The sequence below is a fragment of the Pinus tabuliformis genome, chromosome 3_1 (genome assembly GCF_031772625.1).
Source record: "Pinus tabuliformis cultivar Carrire ecotype Pingquan chromosome 3_1, CPIR1, whole genome shotgun sequence".
Classification (NCBI taxonomy): Eukaryota; Viridiplantae; Streptophyta; class Pinopsida; order Pinales; family Pinaceae; genus Pinus; species Pinus tabuliformis.
The window spans coordinates 510,579,469-510,600,893 of record NC_142301.1 but is presented as its reverse complement, the minus strand read 5'-3'; the positions used below and the strand labels follow the sequence as shown (position 1 = coordinate 510,600,893).

The 21,425-nt window shown below is 39.8% G+C and overlaps 1 protein-coding gene across 1 annotated transcript in view; it reads right to left on the bottom strand.

The window, feature by feature from the left end:
• Positions 1-1,263: 1,263 nt before the first annotated feature.
• LOC149188048 (uncharacterized) overlaps positions 1,264-21,425 on the bottom strand; it is a 45,852-nt gene continuing 25,690 nt past the window's right edge. Inside the window, exons 2-7 of the mRNA XM_089409855.1 lie at positions 8,404-8,503; positions 8,176-8,296; positions 7,749-7,870; positions 7,533-7,654; positions 1,492-1,619; positions 1,264-1,443 (exon numbers count right to left, since the gene is read on the bottom strand). Of these exons, the coding sequence (XP_089265981.1) occupies positions 1,264-1,443; positions 1,492-1,619; positions 7,533-7,654; positions 7,749-7,870; positions 8,176-8,296; positions 8,404-8,503 (773 nt within the window). The remainder of the gene's footprint in view (positions 1,444-1,491; positions 1,620-7,532; positions 7,655-7,748; positions 7,871-8,175; positions 8,297-8,403; positions 8,504-21,425) is intronic.

Here is a 21,425-nt window from a genome sequence, read left to right as displayed (position 1 = left end):
GTTTATTTCACCAAATACCTATGTTGTGACCTTAGTGTTTAAGGCCAATTTCACCACAAGTATATTCAAGCAGTGTTGTAGGAACCATCCCCCCCATGCATCAAACCCTAGAACCACGCACAGTACGAAACCATGGCCAAAGTGCCCCTGGAACCATGCTTCAAACTAAATTTGCACGATTCTGGAATTTTGGCACTGCCACTTGCCGAATCGTGCTCCCTAGACACTCCCTAGGTCCTTCCCAAATGCTCCCTAATGGTAATGTTTAACTAAAAGTGACATTCTCCTTTATCTTTCATTTTCATCCTTTTACTTAAATTTTTAACATTACCATTAATTGACTCAGGATGTTTGAGAGTGGTTCCAACCTCATTGGATTTCATATGGAGAAAGTAGAATTTTAGATCCCACTCAAAATCCAACAAACTTAATAATTTTCAGGATTTCAAGATCAATGGAATTGTGACATTTCATTAGATTCTATCACGTATGAGGGTATGTGATTGGCATTTAATCAAGAGCACCAAGCCATATATGTACCCCAGTGTTGGTGGTGTTGATTGTTGAACTCCTTTATCATGGCCTTAGCAAAAATGTACCCTTCACTCAAACCAAAATCATTGATCAAGCATGTTAAGCTTTTTCTACCATATTTTAAGGCTTGGATTAGGCAATTTGATCAAAATTTGGTGGTGTTGATTGATGTCCCTAGAGAATCATGGTAGAGATATAGGCTAGACATGCGGAGAAGAATGAAGGGTGATACTAGTGATGAGGATCTTGATATAATTGATGATGGAGTATTGTTTGTTAAGGAGTGGGAGAACATGCATGGTGGTGCTACCCCACAGCTACAACATTGGTGCTTTCACAATTGGTGAACATTTCTTTTGTAGAGAGGTATTTAACAACTAGCTCAATTTATTGTTCTAAACCTATTGATCTTCATATTTTAGTGCATAGGTGGCCTATTTGTAAACATAAGTATTTGGTCATGTTATTGTAACGAGTAAGGGTTTTTTATTAAGAAATCTAGATTAGGGACCAAAACCCTTAAAACCCTTACATGGATTTTCCAAAACAAAATTTCTGCAAACCAAAGTGTTCAAAAAGATTGCAAATTCTGGGATTGCTATTCCATACTATTCTAAAGACATTGGCATTGTATATTCCACAAAAGCTTCCCAGAATATAACAAAATTTACATAGGATCGTAGAAAAATATAGACGTGGGACTTAACATAGAGAATCAGAGCATCAAATTTAACACTGATTATTCACATTAGTACCATCGCCTATGAGTCGGCGAGCTCTTTTCCCTCTAGCAACAACGTTGGTGCCTTCCTCGTCCACAGTCTTCAGCGGATTACTAGTCCCAATAATTTCTAAGGTCACCAATCTTTCACCAACAACACAGATTAACTCCCAGAGATCTTCGACCATCTGCTCCATATCAGCTTGTTAATGAAGAAGCTTGGCTTCCAAAAATACCTGGAATGACATATGTTTCCTCTCAACCATATCCTCAAGCTTTGAGATGGAGACAAGCAAAGCATCCAGCAGTTTATCTAACACCAGATTGGCCTCATTGTTATCTGAAGAGACGAGGGAATTGGCCACTGCGAAACCAAAGTTGAGCACCCAACTATATTGAACACACAATTGAGGGAGGGGTCTGCAACAAAACCAACATGAACCAGGGACGCATTTGCACTGTGAGGAAGCTAGAGGCTCATTATATAGGCAAGGTCCCTGCTAAATCACGAGCCAAGCATCATCCAAAGATTTGTCTCATTTACCTAGAGATTAGCCGCACAGAGGCATGACAAGAATGAGAAAGCGTCGACCAGCTGCCATAAATTCATTTTTCCAATCGAGGCTCTTAACATCGCAACCGAGGAGAACCAATCCAAATCCCACCTGTGAGAGCATAAATGGAAAAGACGCCACTTTCTCGATGCAATCAGGGAGGCCAACCACTTGAGGTCCCATTTAATAAGCAAAGGCAAGGAATTAATAGGCCAAAGATATGGATATCGTCAATAATCAGGTCCTGGAATTTCGGCCACCTTGCAAAGAAGAGGCCAGAGAACATGCCACGTACCCAACACTGCAATGGGAGTGAACTTCATCGTGTCTTTGTTCCTTTGAAGGAAATATATCCAAAATTCAAGCATGTAAATAATAGGAGTGAAGGAGCCCCTAACCACCCTTTCAAAACTTGTGACATTCATAAGAACTATGGAATTGGAAATAAGCATACAATGTTGTCCATTTCAAGTCTACCTTGCTCCATGGTAGAACCTTTTTTGGCAAGCTCGTTAGCTCTAGTATTTAAATGTTTGAGAATATGGTAAAATTCTAATTTTCCAAATTGGGAAGCAAAACGGAGCACTCTTAGCGTCATAAGAAGAGATGAACAGCTTATCTGTTCCCTGACCTTCGTCATTTGTCAGATGACGATCATTGAGTCTCCAAAAATAGTGAGCCTTGGAATTTTCTTTTTCTATGGCAACCTCCAGTCCTTTACATAATGTGAGGAATTATGCCATATTGTTCGTTGCAAATCCTAAACCCCATGGAAATTGAGACATTATTTTTCCATTGGGGCTTAAGAGGACCACTCTCGCGCCTGCCTCCCCCCTTTGGTCATGTTATTGTTGACAATTGCTAGATAACCTATTTCATTCCATAAGTTAATGGTCTACTTTCTATTATATGACTTAAAAATTTGTATGTTTGTTTGTAATTGATAGAATCTAGATTCTAGATGGTTGATGCTTGAATAATTAATCATTAATGTACTATGGATGCCATTTCTATCTTGATTTATGCATGCTTTCATATATTCTGCAACTAATTTGGCATTCTAGATGTTGTTTTTAATATAAACACATAATATATAGACGACTTCTGAGTATTTTTGGAAAATGACGCTTTCGATGCTTCGTTTCCAAAAAACCGCACCCACTTCATCCCCACTTCATGCAACATTGTATTCAAGTATGGTAATTAACCTTGGAAAGGTGGGTATGTGAACGCAAAAAGACTTTCTTGGGAATGAGCTATTACCTTTTGTGAGAATAGAAAAGAGGAAATAGTGAGGAGTTGGACACTTGTTGATGACTTCCTTGAGAAAGGGGAACCGTGACTGATATGTGATTTGTTGAAGAAGTCTGAAAATCACTCTAGCTTTGTCCAAATGGGTAGAGGAGGTAGGGATTCTACTTGATCTTTTGAGGGTACTAAACCCTGTTACCGCTCAAACTAGTAGGGGTTCTAGGAGGGGATCCTATAGAGAAACTACTAGGTCAAGGGTAATAATGGAGCGATAGCCCACTGTCACCTTAGCTAAGGCTCCCTGCTCTTTACGGACTTTCACCGATGGGAGGAGACCCGATATAATAAGGATCACTATAATGAATGTATCAATGATAGGATGAAAGGTGATCCTAAAAGCCTATTCACAAGAGAGGCTCAAATATGTGGCTTGCTTGCTTGGTAAGCAAGGTGAAAGGCTCTTTAAGAAGGGCTAGGACGATTCTCGAGGCTAGGGTTTGGGAATATATATTTCAAAGATGCTTCCTAGTCCTAGAAATCCTTATGGAGAATTGGTCTTTGTGTGATCTTTGTGGAATTTGAGTCAATAGGTTGTGGGACCACAGGAGACCAAGCGGACCCAAAATAAGGTCAAGGGTATGGAGTTGATCATCCAATGAGGGGCTTGACCTAATTAGGGAGAAGAAGAGGATCAAAGGACAAATTTTCTTTGATATTTGAATTCAATGATCCTAATGAAGACACTAGCCAAGGGAAAACTAGGGCAAGAAAAGGTCCTTGAGCTAGGGCTTGTTATATCACGAGATCCCATCATCGGATTTGCTTCAAATTTGGAGGGCCTCTAGAGAAAACCTCAGCACATTTGTGGACCAAAAATCGAAGTGTTTGGATGTCTAGATTATGAGATAATTGATGCCCTAGGTGACCTATGTAGGATAGGCATAGAAAAAGAGGGAGGTGAAAAGAATAATCATTGAAAATGATCACCAATGGAGGATTAGTGCCTTGTCCTTTGGGAGAGATGGAGTCAAAGAGGATTTATAGTTTGGGAAGAATTCACCCAATCAAGGAGGCCTTCAACAACTTCACATGGCATTTAGAGTATGAGAACAGTTGCTGCAAGGATTTTATACTTCAATTTGCAATAAATTATGACTTATCGAGATGTATTTAACATAAATTATCTCTAGGAACATTCACCCACTTCATACATGGCCCATGACATGATGCAATACTATAAAGAACAAAAAATCCCACAATTTCATATAGAGCAACAGTAAATTTCAGACTTGTATAGCGAAACTCCCAGCAACATTCATGTGACAAAATTAAATGACAAGAATAAGCATTAAAAGAGTACTTACATGTATAAAAGAGTATATCCAATCATCAAATTTTGCCAATAATGAAGGTCTAAGACAAGAGAGAGAGATCCAAACATCAAAATTCATCCATAACATCCAAACTTGTTCTTCAAAGGGAGAGCAAAAATTTCACAAGAGCAAATAACCCAGTCCAAGTGATTATGATCAAAATGAATCATCTCACTTCTATTTATACACTCTAATGAATTTGATTTAGCTAAATTGGCCTAATTGAGCCCCTAAAACAAAATAATGTGCATAATAACAATGCCTTTGGTGACAAGCCCACCAAATAGCTCAATAATGTAAAGAGAAGCCTCTCAAGAGGGTCAAATGATCACTAAAGTGAGTCGTTGGGCCTTTGAGGAGGCCTAATGAAGTTCAAGGGGTGCCATGATGGAGAAGTGGACTCCCAACATAATGGACAAGCAGTTGACACCTTGTTTTCCAAGCAAGAACCTGTGGTGCTCCCAAGTGGGTGTGGGGGCACAAGGGCAATCTCATGGGTCTTCAAATGGATCGAATATGCCTGTAGACCATCTGTAAGGGCTAACACAACAGACATAAGCCCTCCCTCTGCAACGGGAGACATCCTCTGGACTCTAGATTATCTTCCAAGTGTTTGGTGCAGCTGTGGAGTTGGATGGGCTTTGGTGGACCAAGTGCATCATCCTCATCCAAAATTGTGGAACATGAGCAATCAATGAGCGTTGTTGGGGATCCATGAAGTACTCTCTGCTATGGTAGAGGCCCATGGCTCTCAACGCCCACTCTACAAGTGCCAATGTGGCCCTCTAGAGGCTAGGACCCCATATAGGGAGACCAAGCCCCAAATGGAGATCCACCTGCAATCCTGCATAAGATCCAATGCGTCCCCTTGCCCTCCAATACAACAAATCATTAGAATAATCAAGTAAAAGAGCTTACAAGTCATGGAATCAATGGGGCACTTCATGGTGGCATGCCCTTCCATAGTGGGCTTTGGTACATACAAGTGTCTCCAAGCTCAATAGGGGGTTAACCAAGGACCCTATTAGGTGGTTTCAACCTCTAAAGGGGGTGACATGTCCATGGTACATCCCTTAAGTGGTAGGTGGAAAATGATATAATAATGGAATGGAGTGGGGATCATGAGAATCATCCACACCACATGTCAAGGTTCATGGGTAGCTATAATAAGGGAAGCCCACACCTGGGTATGTGAGTGTAGGAGGGAGCAAATCGCGGTACATGAGTTACCCCGACCTTTGTTTTTCCACCCTTCTTCATATGTCTTTTGTCTTTTATTGATTTTTCTTCATAACTACTCGAGGCTCCAGGGGATGAGAGCATGATGTGTAATATGTAGCAGTGGATACCCCTTTAAGGTGGGGCGGTTCATCGCCACCAGGGGTTGGGACAATCATGGGTTCCTTAATGATAGAGGGGGCTCATCTAGGGCCCATACGAACCAGGGTGATGGTTGTGGATAAGGAGTAGAGCTCATGTTTGGATTTTGCCCATGCGCTAAATTTGTATGTCTCGACCATCTTTTGCATTTTGTGGTACATTTCCTATTAAGAGTGACCAAATTATGCTTTTTCTTTTCTTTTTAGCTACATCAACCTCCGGGGCATCATTCCAGGCCCGACCCAAGGTGTGGACAAGGGGAAGGGGAGGCTAACCCTATGTGGACCCAATGGACACAAGTGGAACCGGACGGGAAAAGAGATGAATGGGGCTCAAATAAGTGGAAAGGGGTAATGCAAGTGGTGACGGGAAGCGGGACTATGTAACCAAAATCAAGATTTCCAATGTAGTGTCAGCCCTAAAGCTAATGTCCAATAAAGGAGATCCCACAAGACTAGGATACAAGGATAACCATGAAATCAGGCAATGGAGACAAGAATGCGAAACCTAACCCACTCTTTACGCCGAATCCCCCCACCAATTCATGCCCAAAAGTGCACATACAAGAAGGGAAACTACTCAACTATACTAATGAAAATCCATACCTTTGGGGTTGGGAGGCCCACCTTCAAACATACATTCATGACAAATGGTTGAGGGACCACATGGCTGGCTCAGGTGGTGGAGAAAGTGGCACATCAAGCTATCTGGGGGCTGCAAGGGGCTGTTGGCTGCCAACTGAGGACCATCTGGGAGAAAAATTCTCCCATATACACTACCCACAGGTGGTGGGTAACAAAGCCCATTGTTTAAGCCTACCACTGTTGGCAGAGCCCTCTTCATCACACAATAGTTATTTTAGCGGGATGTCTGATCCATTGTTGTGATTTGTTGGGCAGAGTGAGTTGATTTATGTAAAGCACTTAGGAAGAGTTGCCCTATATTCTAATTGAGCTTAAGCCCTGCTTGGGGGCATCACCTGGTTTTCAAGGACTGCAATTGTTGGGTGGAAAATCGACCCCTGGGTGTGATTTACCCCACATTGACAATTTTTGTAGAGCAATTAGTTTGCACCAGTAGCTGGTCTTGATGAAGGCATGGGAGTACAGGGATGTGTCAAATCTGCTGCTAAGTTTTTTATCACAGAACTGTTTTGAATACCCTAGAGAAATGTTCATCAGGTAGCACACTCCCAACTGATCCATGTTGGGTTGGGCTGTAGCAGCCATGCACTGTATGTGAGTAAGCTGGACTGCATGAGTTCACTGGCTTTGTCATCGTGAATGCTATCAATCAGTGTGTCCCACTAAACCTAATGGCCTCTACACCACCCTGCATAGAGGATATAACTTCTTGGATTGCCCTCAGAACGAGTTATTCCATTTTCAGTCACAAGGGTCGCACTTTAGGTCCTGGAGACTATGCATTGTTTCCAGGCTGGCATATGCCATAGACCTCTCAAAGAGGGTCTTTACCAAGAACCCTTTTGTTAGACTGTTTATTGGTAGGATTTATTTTTGTTATAATGAAATCATAACCAATAAAGGAGAAGGCTGTGTCACATGCTGATATTCTCGTTTTATTGCATTGGTGTTTGGAAGCTTAAGAATACAATTTTAATGACTGATTACAGATTACACATAATTATAAAGGTAGCATGAGCTTAAGGTAACTCATTTAATCAGTAAAGCTTATTAAAATAATGCAAGCATTGCGCACCTGCTGACCACAACCAGTATACAGAATGAGTGTACTTTGGAGGCAATAGAACAGCAATTGTCGGAATTGCAACAAAAGGGATAAACTGTATCAGTACATATGGGCGAAGATCATCAAAAAGCCTGCAAGAAGAAAATGGAAGAGGGAAATATATCAAACAGGCCTCTCATAACAAGCATTCAATATATCAAGGAAAATATCAACACTCATACTTGCCTCCAGTAAGCAATGCTGACAATACCCAACATTAGCAGAGGAAATAGAGAAGCAGTTCCAGTGCGCTCATCAATTCTTTCGATGAAGAAGATCACCATAATTGAAATCAATGCGATAGTCACCTGAAATGCAATGTTCAACAGAAACATAAAACAACGGGTGGCAGAACTTGACAGTAATTTGGCAATTCATCAGTTTAATAGAGGGAGACCACTGTCAAACTGGATAGTCATGTGAAAAGAAGAGAGATGCTGCATGACCACTATTAACTTTGTGCCCTTTCTCTAATGATGAATTTCTGACACAGGAGAAAAGGCACTAGAAGAAAATAGAGATGGAAGTTGCTGGAAATCATAATGACATCGATTGACAAGTAATAAAAGCATCAAGACCGGCATATATATATATATGGAAAAAGAATTCTTACTGGTAAACGGTCCCATACAAGCCTAGCATCATCTGGTTTGAGATGGTAATAAGCTGAACCAAAAGCAGTGGCTTCAACACCAGCATAAAAGACTAGCCAGCCCCAAACTTCTCCTCTTAAACTGAATGCACGATCAGCCAAAAATCCAATAGACATAAAAACATATACAAATGGATAGAAAAAGATGTATAGAGTTCTATAAACTCAGAAGAGATAATATAGTCATACCTTAAACCAAAGCAATTTCCATGAAGACACAAAACAATTCCAATAACGCCGATAATTAGAAAGGGAAAGATTGAAATCACATTTAAGGTATTGGGAACTCCTAACATACCAAAAGAAACAAGAAGTTGTCAGTTGAATTTAACAGAACCAAGTATTTACCAGTTGAAATCAAGCAATGATAAACGTAAAATTAATCGGTATATTATATATATATATTTCAAATAGCAAAACTAATAATCCACAGCTAACATTCATAATGCCCTCATACATCTAATGCTCAATCTTGACTTCTGAATCAGGCATGAGTGACAAAATCCAAAGACATGCAAATAGCAAAATTAATAATCCACAGCTAACATTCATAAAGCCCTGATACATCTAATGCTCAATCTTGACTTCAGAATCAGGCATGAGTGACAAAACCTAAAGACATGCAATGGCATATGTCAAAGTTGATCATAGATATAAGAGATGTGAACTGATAACTGATTCCCGTTTAGATATCATTGTCTGTCTCTTATCATGTTCCGAGGTATTGCCCTAAGGAAGGTAAATATATCTGTGAAAATAAATTGAAAGAAAGAAGCATAACATATCCAAAGTCATAATTCAAAAAGGTAGCCAAGAGCAAAGACATGCACCAGTTTTGAAGATTAAAATTTCTGAAACGGGTTCAATGAAAGCTGGATTAAATATCCCACAAAGGCACTGTTACCCACCCATGTGGGTAACCCCTAGGAGAAATATTTTTTCCTATTGTTCATCTTTCCAGCCAGCAGCCCTATCATGATCCATAGGTAGCTAGCCTCAGACGCCTCTCGTCCATGCCCTGGTCAGTGCTTTCTTTACATCTAGCCTTCTTATCCTTCAGGCAAGTCCTCAAATATGAGGTACATTAACCATTTTTGTATTCAATGCTTTCATTTAATGCTTAAGGGCATTCTCATATGGATCACAGGTCCAGTTGGATGACAGACCGCTTTTGATTGAACTTTTGTCCTCATGCTTCACCTTGGTGGTTATCATTTGCCCCTAGTCAAGTGTGACCTTCCTTGAGGCCTTTCTTTCACTATCTAGGAGAGGCACAAATAGGAGTCTCTAATTGATGTTGTTAGTCCATGATAATCCATACTTAACACCTTCCACCCTCCCCTTATATCCACATCCCATCTTTGGGTTGATTGCTAACTGTCACCAGTATTGGTTCCCTGTTTTCCTCATCCTTGAGTAGGGGCTTGGAAATTTTGCCCTACGAGGTTGACATAGCAAAAAGAAAAGAAAAAGCGTGACCCACAATATTAAAATGCAAATATTGGTAGGGATAAATGAAAGTGCGTGGACAAAAGCCTATCCTGAGCTCTACTATCCTCATTAGCAATGTTGCACTAATCGTTATCAGGATATTATCGGCACGGAAAAAAAAATCGGAAAAAATCATACAAATCGAGAAAAAATTAGTAAAAATGGGAAAAAATCGTAACATACAAAAATATTCATTTTTTTGCAATTTTCATCTAAAGCATCTACAACATAAAATAAATACATTGACACATAAATATGATAAAAGCACTAATATATAAGATGTTTAATATCATTTCTAGTGCCACATCACACATAACAATGAATCATGTCCTGAATAGTAAGTCCTGACTCATGACTCCCAACTTAGCCTCAAAATATCAACAAAAAATATAATAATGTATCTCATATCATGAGTCATAATGTCATATACAATGAAATGAACCAAATAACTAAAGTCTAATACTACTGATTTCCTTTACCCCTCTAGATGTAGATGTCGGTGGAGTTGGCAGTAAACTCTGCTGTGCTCTAGAAGCTGAAGAACTAGGAGCTACAGGAGGTAGACCACGTCCTCTACTGGTGACAGGGGTAGCTTGGGTCACCTCCTTCCTCATAAACAAAAACAAAAAACAAAAACAATTTATCTATTTTTTTTTCACACGATTTTTTCCCAAAAAATTGCGATTTTTTCATAAAAATCGGCTATAAAAAAAACCCACGATTTTATCGCCCGATTTTATCTTTGTTTTGAAAAAATCGCGATAAAACGATATTATCAAGATTATTTGGCAATTAGTGCAACACTACTCATTAGCTCTCACCTAGTTAGCTATACCATCCTCATTAGCCCTCACCTATTTCCTAGCTAATGCATGAGCTATCTAAATGGAAGGAACTTTGAATATCCCAACCCCAATGAGCAATGAAACACTTCACCTGAATGGGGTTAATTATGAATCAATGAAAGCTTGTAATCCAAACTATATATGTAAAAGAAAAAAATTAATGATGAAAAATGCGCAAAAAAGGGGTTATAAAAATAGGCCAAGGAAAGGGGTAACTCAGATGCCACGACTGCTCCCTCTTCACATCGTAATGCTCAAGGATGTTGGAATTTCATAGCTAGTACAAGACAGTGGCATCCTCCATGAAGTAAACCCATGTCATGTCATTGATCACTTGCACCTATTGATTGATGGGTTGACCTAGGAATGTTGAAATTTGATGACTAAAAAGTTTCCTGCAATCCCAACCCAGTTTTAATTTCACCTTATCACTCCCATTCAGTTAAATGCCCTTTCCCATAAACATACATTCAACATATAGAATTCTGGAAATAAAATTTTCAGATTAAAACACATGGGACTATCAACACACGCTGAAAATAAATATGGACATAAACAAACCAGCAACACACATAAAAATACACAAATTTTTTGTCAACTTAGACCCAAGCAAAACCCCTTCAATCTTCTCCGGGGAAAACCTGTTAGAGAGCTCTTCAAATTTATTTATCTTTCAAGTTTAGGAAAAATACATTTGCAGACAAAACAAAACAGCAAAATACAACTTATCTCTTCAGCCCAAAACTCCTTGAAAACCGTGCCCACTTTGCCTCGATTTCCATGCCCACTTGAAGTTGAAAATATGTACTATACGAATACAGACTATATGGATTTCTGTACCACTGTATGGACTGTACGGGTTTTTCAAAAAAAATCTCAAAAACTTCTCTCGAACGGCATGCAGCTCACAGCATTAAATGTTGTTCATATTGTACCTTTTGTTGTCTTCTATGCCTTGATTTTCATGCCTAGCTTTGCCCAGAAATCACTCCTTCAACTTGCTGCAACAAATTTCTCCTTCAAAACTTTTCTCCAACTCTCAGCCTCCTTTCTCCAATCTGCTCATGAAGAATGAATGCAGTCTCTCTTTTCTTTTCCCCTTTTGTTTCCCTAAATGACTTTTGGGCCACTGTTGGGATCACGATTGCTGTTACACCAAAACCCGCAGGTGTTAGTAAACGGACACATCGCCAGAGTTAACGGATCCTCGAGAGGCGAATAGTCCATGTCATGAAACACACGGGGAGCGCTGGATTATCCAATGCCCAACAATCTCCCCCCCAGCGAGCCGGGTGTGATTCGAACTCGAGACCTTTGGCTCTGATACCACTTGTTGGGATCACGATTGTCGTTACACCAAAACCCGCAGGTGTTAGTAAACGGACGCATTGCCAGAGTTAACGAATCCTCGAGAGGCGGTTAGTCCATGTCACGAAACACACGGGGAGCGCTGGATTATCCAATGCCCAAGCATCACATTGCTTAAGTTTCCTAGGAATTGTAGGCAAACAAACCAGCAACACCATTTTTCTTCAACAAGCGGAGACTGTCATAGTTCAAATGTCCAAATCTAGCATGCCATAATAAACTTGATGGAAGTGTACCTTCTTCATGATGAGAATTGTATGAGAAATGTTGTGCATGAGCAGAGGTTCCTTGCAGCTTGATAAGCCTTTCTTCTTCTATTCCCCTCATGACAAGTAAGTGGTCAGATGCTTTTCTTACCTCAAGCTTGCCATCAAACATATGAATGGAGTGACCTTGCTGGCGGATGTGGACCAAGGACAGCAAGTTTCTCTTGAGTTGTGGGAGATATAGAACATGATGCAGAAGAAAGTCTGGAAGACCAAGCAGTTTAAGCCTGATTGTGCCAAGCCCTGATGGCTTGATTTTTTATTGATCTGCAAAGTATACTGCTCCATCAACATTGTCAGTGAAATCTTCAAAAAAATCTTTTCTATGAGTCATGTGGCAGGTTGCTCCTGAATCAAGCAACCAATCATTTTTCCAAGAATCAAGTGAAGCATTCTCTTCATTTACTCCAATGTTACATTGTGCCACAACATAGTGAGCGGATTCAGGTGCTTTACCTTTGTCTGTATCATCAGTTTTACCTTTCTGTTGGTTTCTTTTCTGTTCAATTTTGTCCCATGGTAGCTTGCATGTAGAGGCATCATGTGATCCATTTCTTTTGCAGCGTATGCAGTGCAAATCTGCCTTTTCTCCTTGAGAATGTCTGCCCCCCCTGCCTCTGAAATATCTTCCTCTTCCTCTTCGTCCACCTCTTCCTCTTGTAGAATCTTGAGCAGGATGCTTTTCTTTATGAGCAAGGCACACAGCGTCTTCAGAAGATTCAGAGGTTGTCTTCTTTCCAAAAGCTTTCTCTCTTTCAGCAAACTTTTTCACAAGAGAGTCAAAGGTTATATCTTTGAGATTTCCATTTGCTTGCAATGACTCAAGATAATTGGAGTAAGTAGGGTAAAGTGCCTTGAGAAAAGCAATAAGAGGAATATCCAATTCAACCTTAGTGGATTTGATATCATGCATTATAGACTTTACTTCAGATGCAAGAGCAAGAGGATCATTATTTTGCAGTTCAAGAGTGAAGAGTTTAATCATGAGTTGGACAACTTCAAGTGCAGAATGTGAGTCATAGAGTTCTTTCAGCTTTTGTAAGGCTTCAAAGGCAGTTGAATATGACGAAATATGGCGACTCACCTCTTCATTTACAGATGTTGCGATTAATGCATAAGCTTTGTTGTTCTTGTTTTCCCAAATGACGAGCTCTTTGTTTGAGGTAGGCTGTACTGGGTCATTGTCTCCTTCTCCGACACACACTCCTTTCCACAACTCATTGAAAATGAGGGTGTGTTTTATCATCCGGGACCATTCAGGATAGTTCTCCTTGCCAGTGAGAACTATTCCCACCATAGATATGATTGAATGCATTGTAAAATCCGAGAGCTGTAAAAATACTTTTGCTGGCAAAAAATGTGCTTTTGTGGAGAAAAAAAAACTTCTGCTGCTAAAAGAAAATTGATTCTGATATCAAAATGTATTCTAGCCCCAAACAATATATTAAATGCAATGAAACGCAGGAGCATTAACTATGTTAGTCACTTTGAAAACGGCTTTATGAAAACAATATTATGGTAGCCCAACAGCGTGGTATATATGGGATATAGTCTATATGAAAATAGTAGCCACATCAAACATTATATACCAGCGTATGTATGAGAGCAACAGTGTATTAAAACCATCCAAAACCGGAGCAGGAATAGAATTCAGCTACGCTATTCATATACCATTGACCATAACTATGCTACTACTGTCATAAAAACTTCACCGCATATAACATTATGTGTGCCGTGCGCTCTCTCCACTTCTGCGCGCTTCAACGCAGATGCTTCTATTCTTGCTATCAGAAACAGACAGAAAGTAGGTTAAGTGGAAATTCAAACAACCCAACACCTCAATATTACATGGCATATGCCATCAATGGCTCTCTGCAAGACTCTGTCCATACAACAAAACTACAATCATATAAGCTACAAGCATATGATGTTGATACGCTACTGAGACAATACAATCAATAGCACCCCCTGCAGGACACTTGTTAGCGCATAAATACAGTTATGTCTCTGTCCTCCTTTGATCCATACGCAAGTCAATTATCTCTCTCCATACGCTCTGTCATTTCTCTGCTACAGGTATGCACTAAACCATTCATGCACAATGTGTATACCAATTGACACTCTGCTATAGGTTATTGGATTGCTCTATGCACACAACCACTTCAAATCACATCCTATAGCTCTATTATCCACGCAGATAAGAGAACAATTGCTCCGTTACATGTCTATCAAAAGCAAGGGCACTCTGATTTCTTCATGCTCTCTGCCTTAGATCCATCGAGTTATAACTATGCACAGGTAACTCGAGCTTTGTCAACGCAGCCGAGCACGGAAAAAAATTACGGAACTGGAACAACCCAAGTGCATTGAAATTTATGCGGATTTGCGCATATTGGATACCAATGGTTCCTGCAACTATAAGGGCAGCGCTAAAAAATTATGAAACGTTTATGGATTCTATGTCAGGACAGCCAAAGAGCAATCAACGTATTCGGATGAACAAAGCAAACGTTCCTCTGTCAGGTGAATGTCAGGCGCAAACGTTCCCATGTCAGGTGAATGTCAGGCGCAGGTCTTATAAATGGAATATGGCAGACAAAGGGCGCAGCTAATTGTATGGAGGAGCAGCGCAGGTATATGAGAGCAGGCAAGGGAGTTGCAAGGGACAAGAGCTAAAAAGGAGCTGGCTCTGATACCATGTCAGGCCAGGCAGTAACTCCATTAATTGAAAAACTGATTCGTGTATTATTCCATCAGGTAGGTCTTTGTTATATACAATAGGGAGTGACTGTTCAGTTCATCTCCCGATGACTGTTCACATTTCTAATTTAATTATTTACATAAATTCACCCAATCATGAGGATTAGGTGTCAACAGCAACTCTAAGATCTAATGGCTCAGATTCATTTAGATCAAGGGATGAGAATAAATGTGCATTTAATTCTCACTTTCTATTTTTTAACTCATCCATTAAATAACACCCACATTGTACTTTATGTCTAAAGTCACTTTTCACTTTATAATTTAACATTGACTTTACCACTTATAAAGTCACTTTCACTTTATAAAGTCACACTTAGGAAAAGAATTATTTTGGACATTTTTCCCTAGGTAGAGACTAACCCATGGGAAACCACTTGTCCAAGGTACATTAAAATTCAACAAGGAATTGTTCCTCCCCTTAGGGTTGGAAGCACCTAATAGGGCCTTGTGATAACCTCTCATATCTAAGCATGGTAACTTGTTTACAAATCATAAGCTAGGAAGACATTTGAAGATGATACTTGTGTGAAGTACTTTGATGCCTTTTTCATTAAATATGGCCCACTCTGATACTCTTATGGTTTGTGCACCTATGATGTTGATCTCACTTGATTTTGTGAGTATGTGTTAGATCTTTGCTCCCAGGTACAGTTGCCATCCCTTGAGGGATTGTATGATGCTTCTCCAACACTTCAGAGAAGATGTCTAGCCCCATTTGATGATTCCATTAGGAACTTTGCCCTAGGACATCAGCCAATTTTAGAGGAGCTTTGACCTTGGGATGCCTTTAGCATAGTTGATGACACTCTTCCCTCCCACCAAGACCTAAAATGCACCCAGAGCGAGGACATTGCTTAGAGAGTTGACGTACCCTAGAATTAACAAGACAACCCCAGGCTGGCATTGCACCTACTTGATGGGTGTTTCCCTATTTATGAAGAGATTTGATGATGACCATGACTTGGGACCCCTCTACAGGGAATGATACACTACTGTGAATGACAATGCCATGCTCGAGCTCCATGATGTCCTCTTAATGAGGCATGGATAGATGGCGTAGGCTTGGTTGAGTATGACGTTTTGGATGATGGAGTCTTGCTTGATGATTATACACCATTTGATGAGGAGATGTGACTTTTGGGATGAGATACACCCCCTTGAGTTATCCTTGGCACCTTCTGATGAGAGACACATCTTTTGGATGATGACATCACCCTTGGAGGGATTTTATCTCGCACGTGGGTTAAAAGAGGCTTGCTTTTATTCTCATTCGTTGAGTTATCTATCTTTGGGGTTTGACTTGTGACCTATCCAACTTGTAATCAATTTAATATTGTCTTTAGAGATTTTAGACTAAATTAAGGATAAATTTGACTTGGTCACCCACATATTAATAGAGGGAGGTCAAATTATCCATAGATTATTGTCACACACACTTGGAGATCTATGCACACTAGCTAGCTTCTTCTCAATTGGTCACTATGAAGCATTAAATGAGCAAATTTGTGTTGGGGAGGAGATTGTGATTGGATGGTTAAGGTTTTCTTTGTCTTGGTTGATTATTTGTGATTCTATGATTATTTGTGCAAATTAATTGTATCTTCTTCCATCTGGTACTTGTTGAAAAATTAGGGTATTAATGAAACTTCCCCAAATAGTCATTGAATGTTTTGTGGCTCTAAAATCTCCTTGACAACAATTCTCATCAAGTTTCTCTTGAGGAACCCAAGTGTAGCTTCCTCCCTATTCAATCTCCAAAGTAGATAGGGCTAGGATGATGGATCCTTTAAATACTTGATGAGTTCAAAGTTTACATTTAAATTGATAAAGGTGAAAGAAATCACTTTTAGAAATTGAAGAGCAAAATACCTAATAACGAAAAAAGGGATAAGCATCCCATGTTCATACATTGGAACATTTAGTAATCTCAAATAACTTTCTCTCTCTCCTTGATACCACTTCCATCGGTCCTCTTTCATAGATTTTTAGCCTTAAGACTCCATTAGCCCTTGATTGAGAAAGGCACTAATCCATTCTCTTGTGTCAATCCCATAAAATAACAAAAATAAAACCCTAAATTTATTTTTTATGTTTTCTATGGTAAATTAGGGTTAAATTACAACAAAATCTGCATTTCTCAACATTATTTACCTTAGACCTTATTGTCCTAGGGTTATACTTTGCATGCAATAAATTGGAAAAGAAAAAATATTATTTTACATGCATTTTCAGCCATTAATTAAGGCTGATGTCTAGGGTTTTTCTTGTTGTTTTATGTGTTTTCAGCCATTGAAAATTGTTGTAATTTATTTCCTTGTTTACTCATTGAATAGCCCTAATTTTCATAGATTCTAGGGTTGTTTTCTTATTGTTGTTATAAATATTTTCATGCTGTAAATTTGTTGATTAAAACCCTAGTTTATAACAGCAAAGTATAATTCTAGATTGCATGTGTTTGGGAACCTATTTGAGCCTCTTTAGGACTTACTAAGCCCTCTAGATTTAGCCATAGGGTCCTTTGAACTCACTATCTTGGAATTATACCTTAACTCACTCAAAACCTAATCTTTGAATATTTATCCTTGGGTGAATTTTGTAGTAGAACCCTTTGGGGGTATTTAGCCTAAATTACTAGGGTTACTTAATCCCTAAGATCTACTGGGAAAGCCTCCCTTGTGGGGATTGTATCCAACCACAAAATAACAGGGGAATAGTTGTTAAGGTGATAGTGGTAACTAATCCCATTGTTGCTCTTAATCTAGATTGCTTAGTGAGGCTTTGCACTAAGGTGCTAGATTTTGCAATAACAGGCATTAGAGGAGGGAGCTACATGTCATGACAATATAAGCAATTTGAAAGCCAATGCCAAATCATTCAATGGATATAAATCCTATAGAAGCTCTATATCTTATTTTGAAACTTCTTCACCAATCAAATAAGATGAAGTAGTAAAATAGAACAACTTAGCTCTCCATTATTTACATAAGTGAAATCAAGGATGTAACTAGCCAACATCAGTATCACGCAGTCTGCATGACAGATATTGTTACCTCACTAAGCATGTAACTTTGCATATTACCAATGTGATGGATCCAGAAGAAGAAGCTCAACAAAATTCAAATCACAAACGCCTCAATGTTGAAACTTTGCATATTCTTGGTTATGAATCCAATAGTTCATTAACCAAGCATCCAAACTAAATAGGACAAAGCCATGAAATCCATATAGGATATTAATGATTATTAAATATGAACAGGATAATCTGATGCAATACGCAGATGAATTGTATAAATAGCATATTGTGTTTGGGGGGGAATATGGCTTTGAATGCATGCCTTGACTCTATCTATATCTGGATATATATCAACCCCGTATTAGGGTCATACTTGTATCCAATGCATAATATAATGTATCCTAGGCCCTACACAGTGTTATATAATATCAAATAAACTGAACCATCCAAGGTATGCCAACTCTCTACCATCAAGTTCTATTCCTTGAAAGATATCAAGAAAAATGTCCCCCACTTAAGTGAGGAGCCACCTTAATACCTCTAGTAGACCTACATAGAGTTAAAGAGGCATGTTACACCTCATGTCAGCAAGGGTACATCCCTTTTTCTGCAACATATTTCACCACCATTGTAAGCCCAAGGTCACAAGTCAAAAGCCTTATAGAAACCATGCGAGACCCTGTATTAGGTGTCCTATACCTTGTGTTTGGTTACACCATGGTCGATCTCTTTATGTTCATCTCTAGTTCCTTTTGTTCTAGATAGGATTGGAGGACTTTGAATGGGCTTACATGAGGACACATGGTTCTAAGGGAGCTTGCTTTCTGTAGAGTTGATCACCAGTGTATGGGCCAATCCAACTCGCGTGAAGGCACACCTATGTCTTACTGCATGGTTATATGCCTACAGAGTTTGCATGTGGCCTTGGCTGTGAAATTTTATCTATTGCAGCTACTGGAAATTATTCTTCTAACTCAAAAATTAATTATGCAGTTTATTTGCTACAGCAAATAACGAATAAAATCACAGCTGCAATTTTCACCATAAAAATACTGCAAAAAAATAAAATACTGGAAACTGAGAAATTCTAGCACACACAATAATTTCGACAGTTAATTTGGACAATTGTCCCCAGAAAACCCAACTTGGGAAAACCGGTGCAGCAGATGAGGGTTTTATTATTAATATTCAGCAACAATTCTAAGTACAATAATTTAGATGCCCAGCTGGCAATCTAATCTGAGGAAAATACTGGCAAAAATATTGTGAGAATTTTCTCTCACCCCATAGTTATTTTTTGCCTCCAAAATAGCTTCCCCAGCCTCTGCGCTGAGCTCCCTACGTCACCCTCTGTGCAGAGCCTACACTGGCCCTCTGGAGATTTCGGCCTTCCTTCCTCTGACACTTCCGGGAACTGGAAATCTTCCTCCCAGAATGCTACTACTCTCCTCTTCCACTTGCTACTCACCCTCTGGCTCTATCTTCTCTACTAAGTTGTTGCCACTGAGAAAACCGAACAGCTTGGGCAACTGAGTATCTGCACTGGATAATTTCTCCATCACCACGTCGACTTCCTTTTATAATCCATTGTTGGAGCACCAACGGCCAAGATTAAAACTTAACCAATGGCTAGCATCATTTCTGGATCGATCCGTGTGAGTTTCTAGATGATTCTCACCTTATCTCAATTTATGCTGATTAATTAACCATATTCCCTAAGTTTAGACTTAGGAAATATTTAAAAATCGGCTAATAATCTAATTGAGACACTTCTAGGTGGAATTTCCATAAACGATTTATGGGTTTTGGAGATCTCATGTATTCCAGCCTCTCCACAAAGTTTCAAGTCTAGAACACATCTAATGCTACAAAAAACTAACACTCCCTCTTAGCGAGGAATGCGTTCTAGTGCTCCACTGCACCCTATCTTTGTATCATCTCCTATCACACTGCTGATGTCTGGCTGCTGCTACCCATCAACCACTGCACAACTCTAATATAAGTTGCATCTGTGCTACTGCTGACACTGTTGGACTGCTGCCAACATTGCAACTCCCTCTCATTTGTTGTTGTTGCAACTGCAACAACTACAACTGAGAAGCATCCTAAATAGCCTGTCCCTACTACTGAAACGGGTTCTCCACCAGACCCATTTGTTCTCTAAAATAGATGAACTTAGCTCTCCCTAGAGCTTTCGTGAGTATATCTGCAACTTGCTCTTCTGTAGGAACATATTGTAGCTACACTGCTCCACGTTGTACACAATCTCTGATAAAGTGACATCGAATATCGATGTGCTTCGATCTGTCATGAAACCCTAGATTCTTAGATAGCTTTATGCAACTCTGATTATCACAATACACATCAGTCGCCTCTATCCTCTGCCTGGACAGGCTTACTAGTAGCTTCCGAAGCCATATAGCTTCACATGTAGCTATGTTGGCTGCCATATACTCTGCTTCTGCAGAGCTCAGTGCTACTGACTTCTGCTTCCTGCTACACCAAGAAACCATCCCTGATCCAACACTGAAGCAGTACCCGGAGGTACTTTTCCTGTCCACTGAATTGTCGCCCAATCTGCATCTGTGTACCCCTCGAGTATATTTCAACCCATACTCGATTGTGCCGCGAATATATCTCAGAATATACCTCGCTATTGCCCAATGTACCCTTTTCGGTTCTACCATGAACTGACTAAGAGTATTGACTGCGAAGCAGATATCTGACCTAGTGTTGACTAGATACATGAGAGACCCAATGAGTTGTCTATACAAGGTGGGGTCGACATCCTTGTCATCTGATGCATCTATCTTCTTCCAGTTGGTAATCATGGGCGTAGACATGGGTCTGCAATCCTGCATTCTGAACCTCTTCAGAATATTTGTAGCATATCTTTCGTGCCCAAGGAAGATCTCCCCATCCTTCAGCCACACTTGAAATCCTAGGAAATAGTGCATCAACCCCAAATCCTTCATGTCAAATTCTACTGCCAGGTTCCTCTTGCAATCCTCTATGAGCCCTGATGATCCTATCAAAAAGAGATCATCCACATACAAAACTAGAATGAGAGGCTCATCCTCTACCATCAAATAGTAAAGGTTGGGATCTGCGTCACTCTTGACGAACCCCATCTACTGCAAGTAGGTGTCAATTCTACCATATCATGCCCTGGGAGCTTGCTGCAAGTAGGTGTCAATTCTACCATATCATGCCCTGGGAGCTTGCTGCAAGTAGGTGTCAATTCTACCATACCATGCCCTAGGAACCTGCTTGAGTCAGTGTAGAGATTTCTTCAATTTACACACATGCATGCGCCTCTCCCAAGTCTCAAAGCCCTCTAGCTATTCTATGTACACTTCCTCCTCTATCACCCCATTCAAGAAAGTTGTCTTGATGTCTGTCTAGTGAATCTACCATCCCATCTGAGCTGCTAGAGATATCACTGACCGGATAGAAGTGTATCTA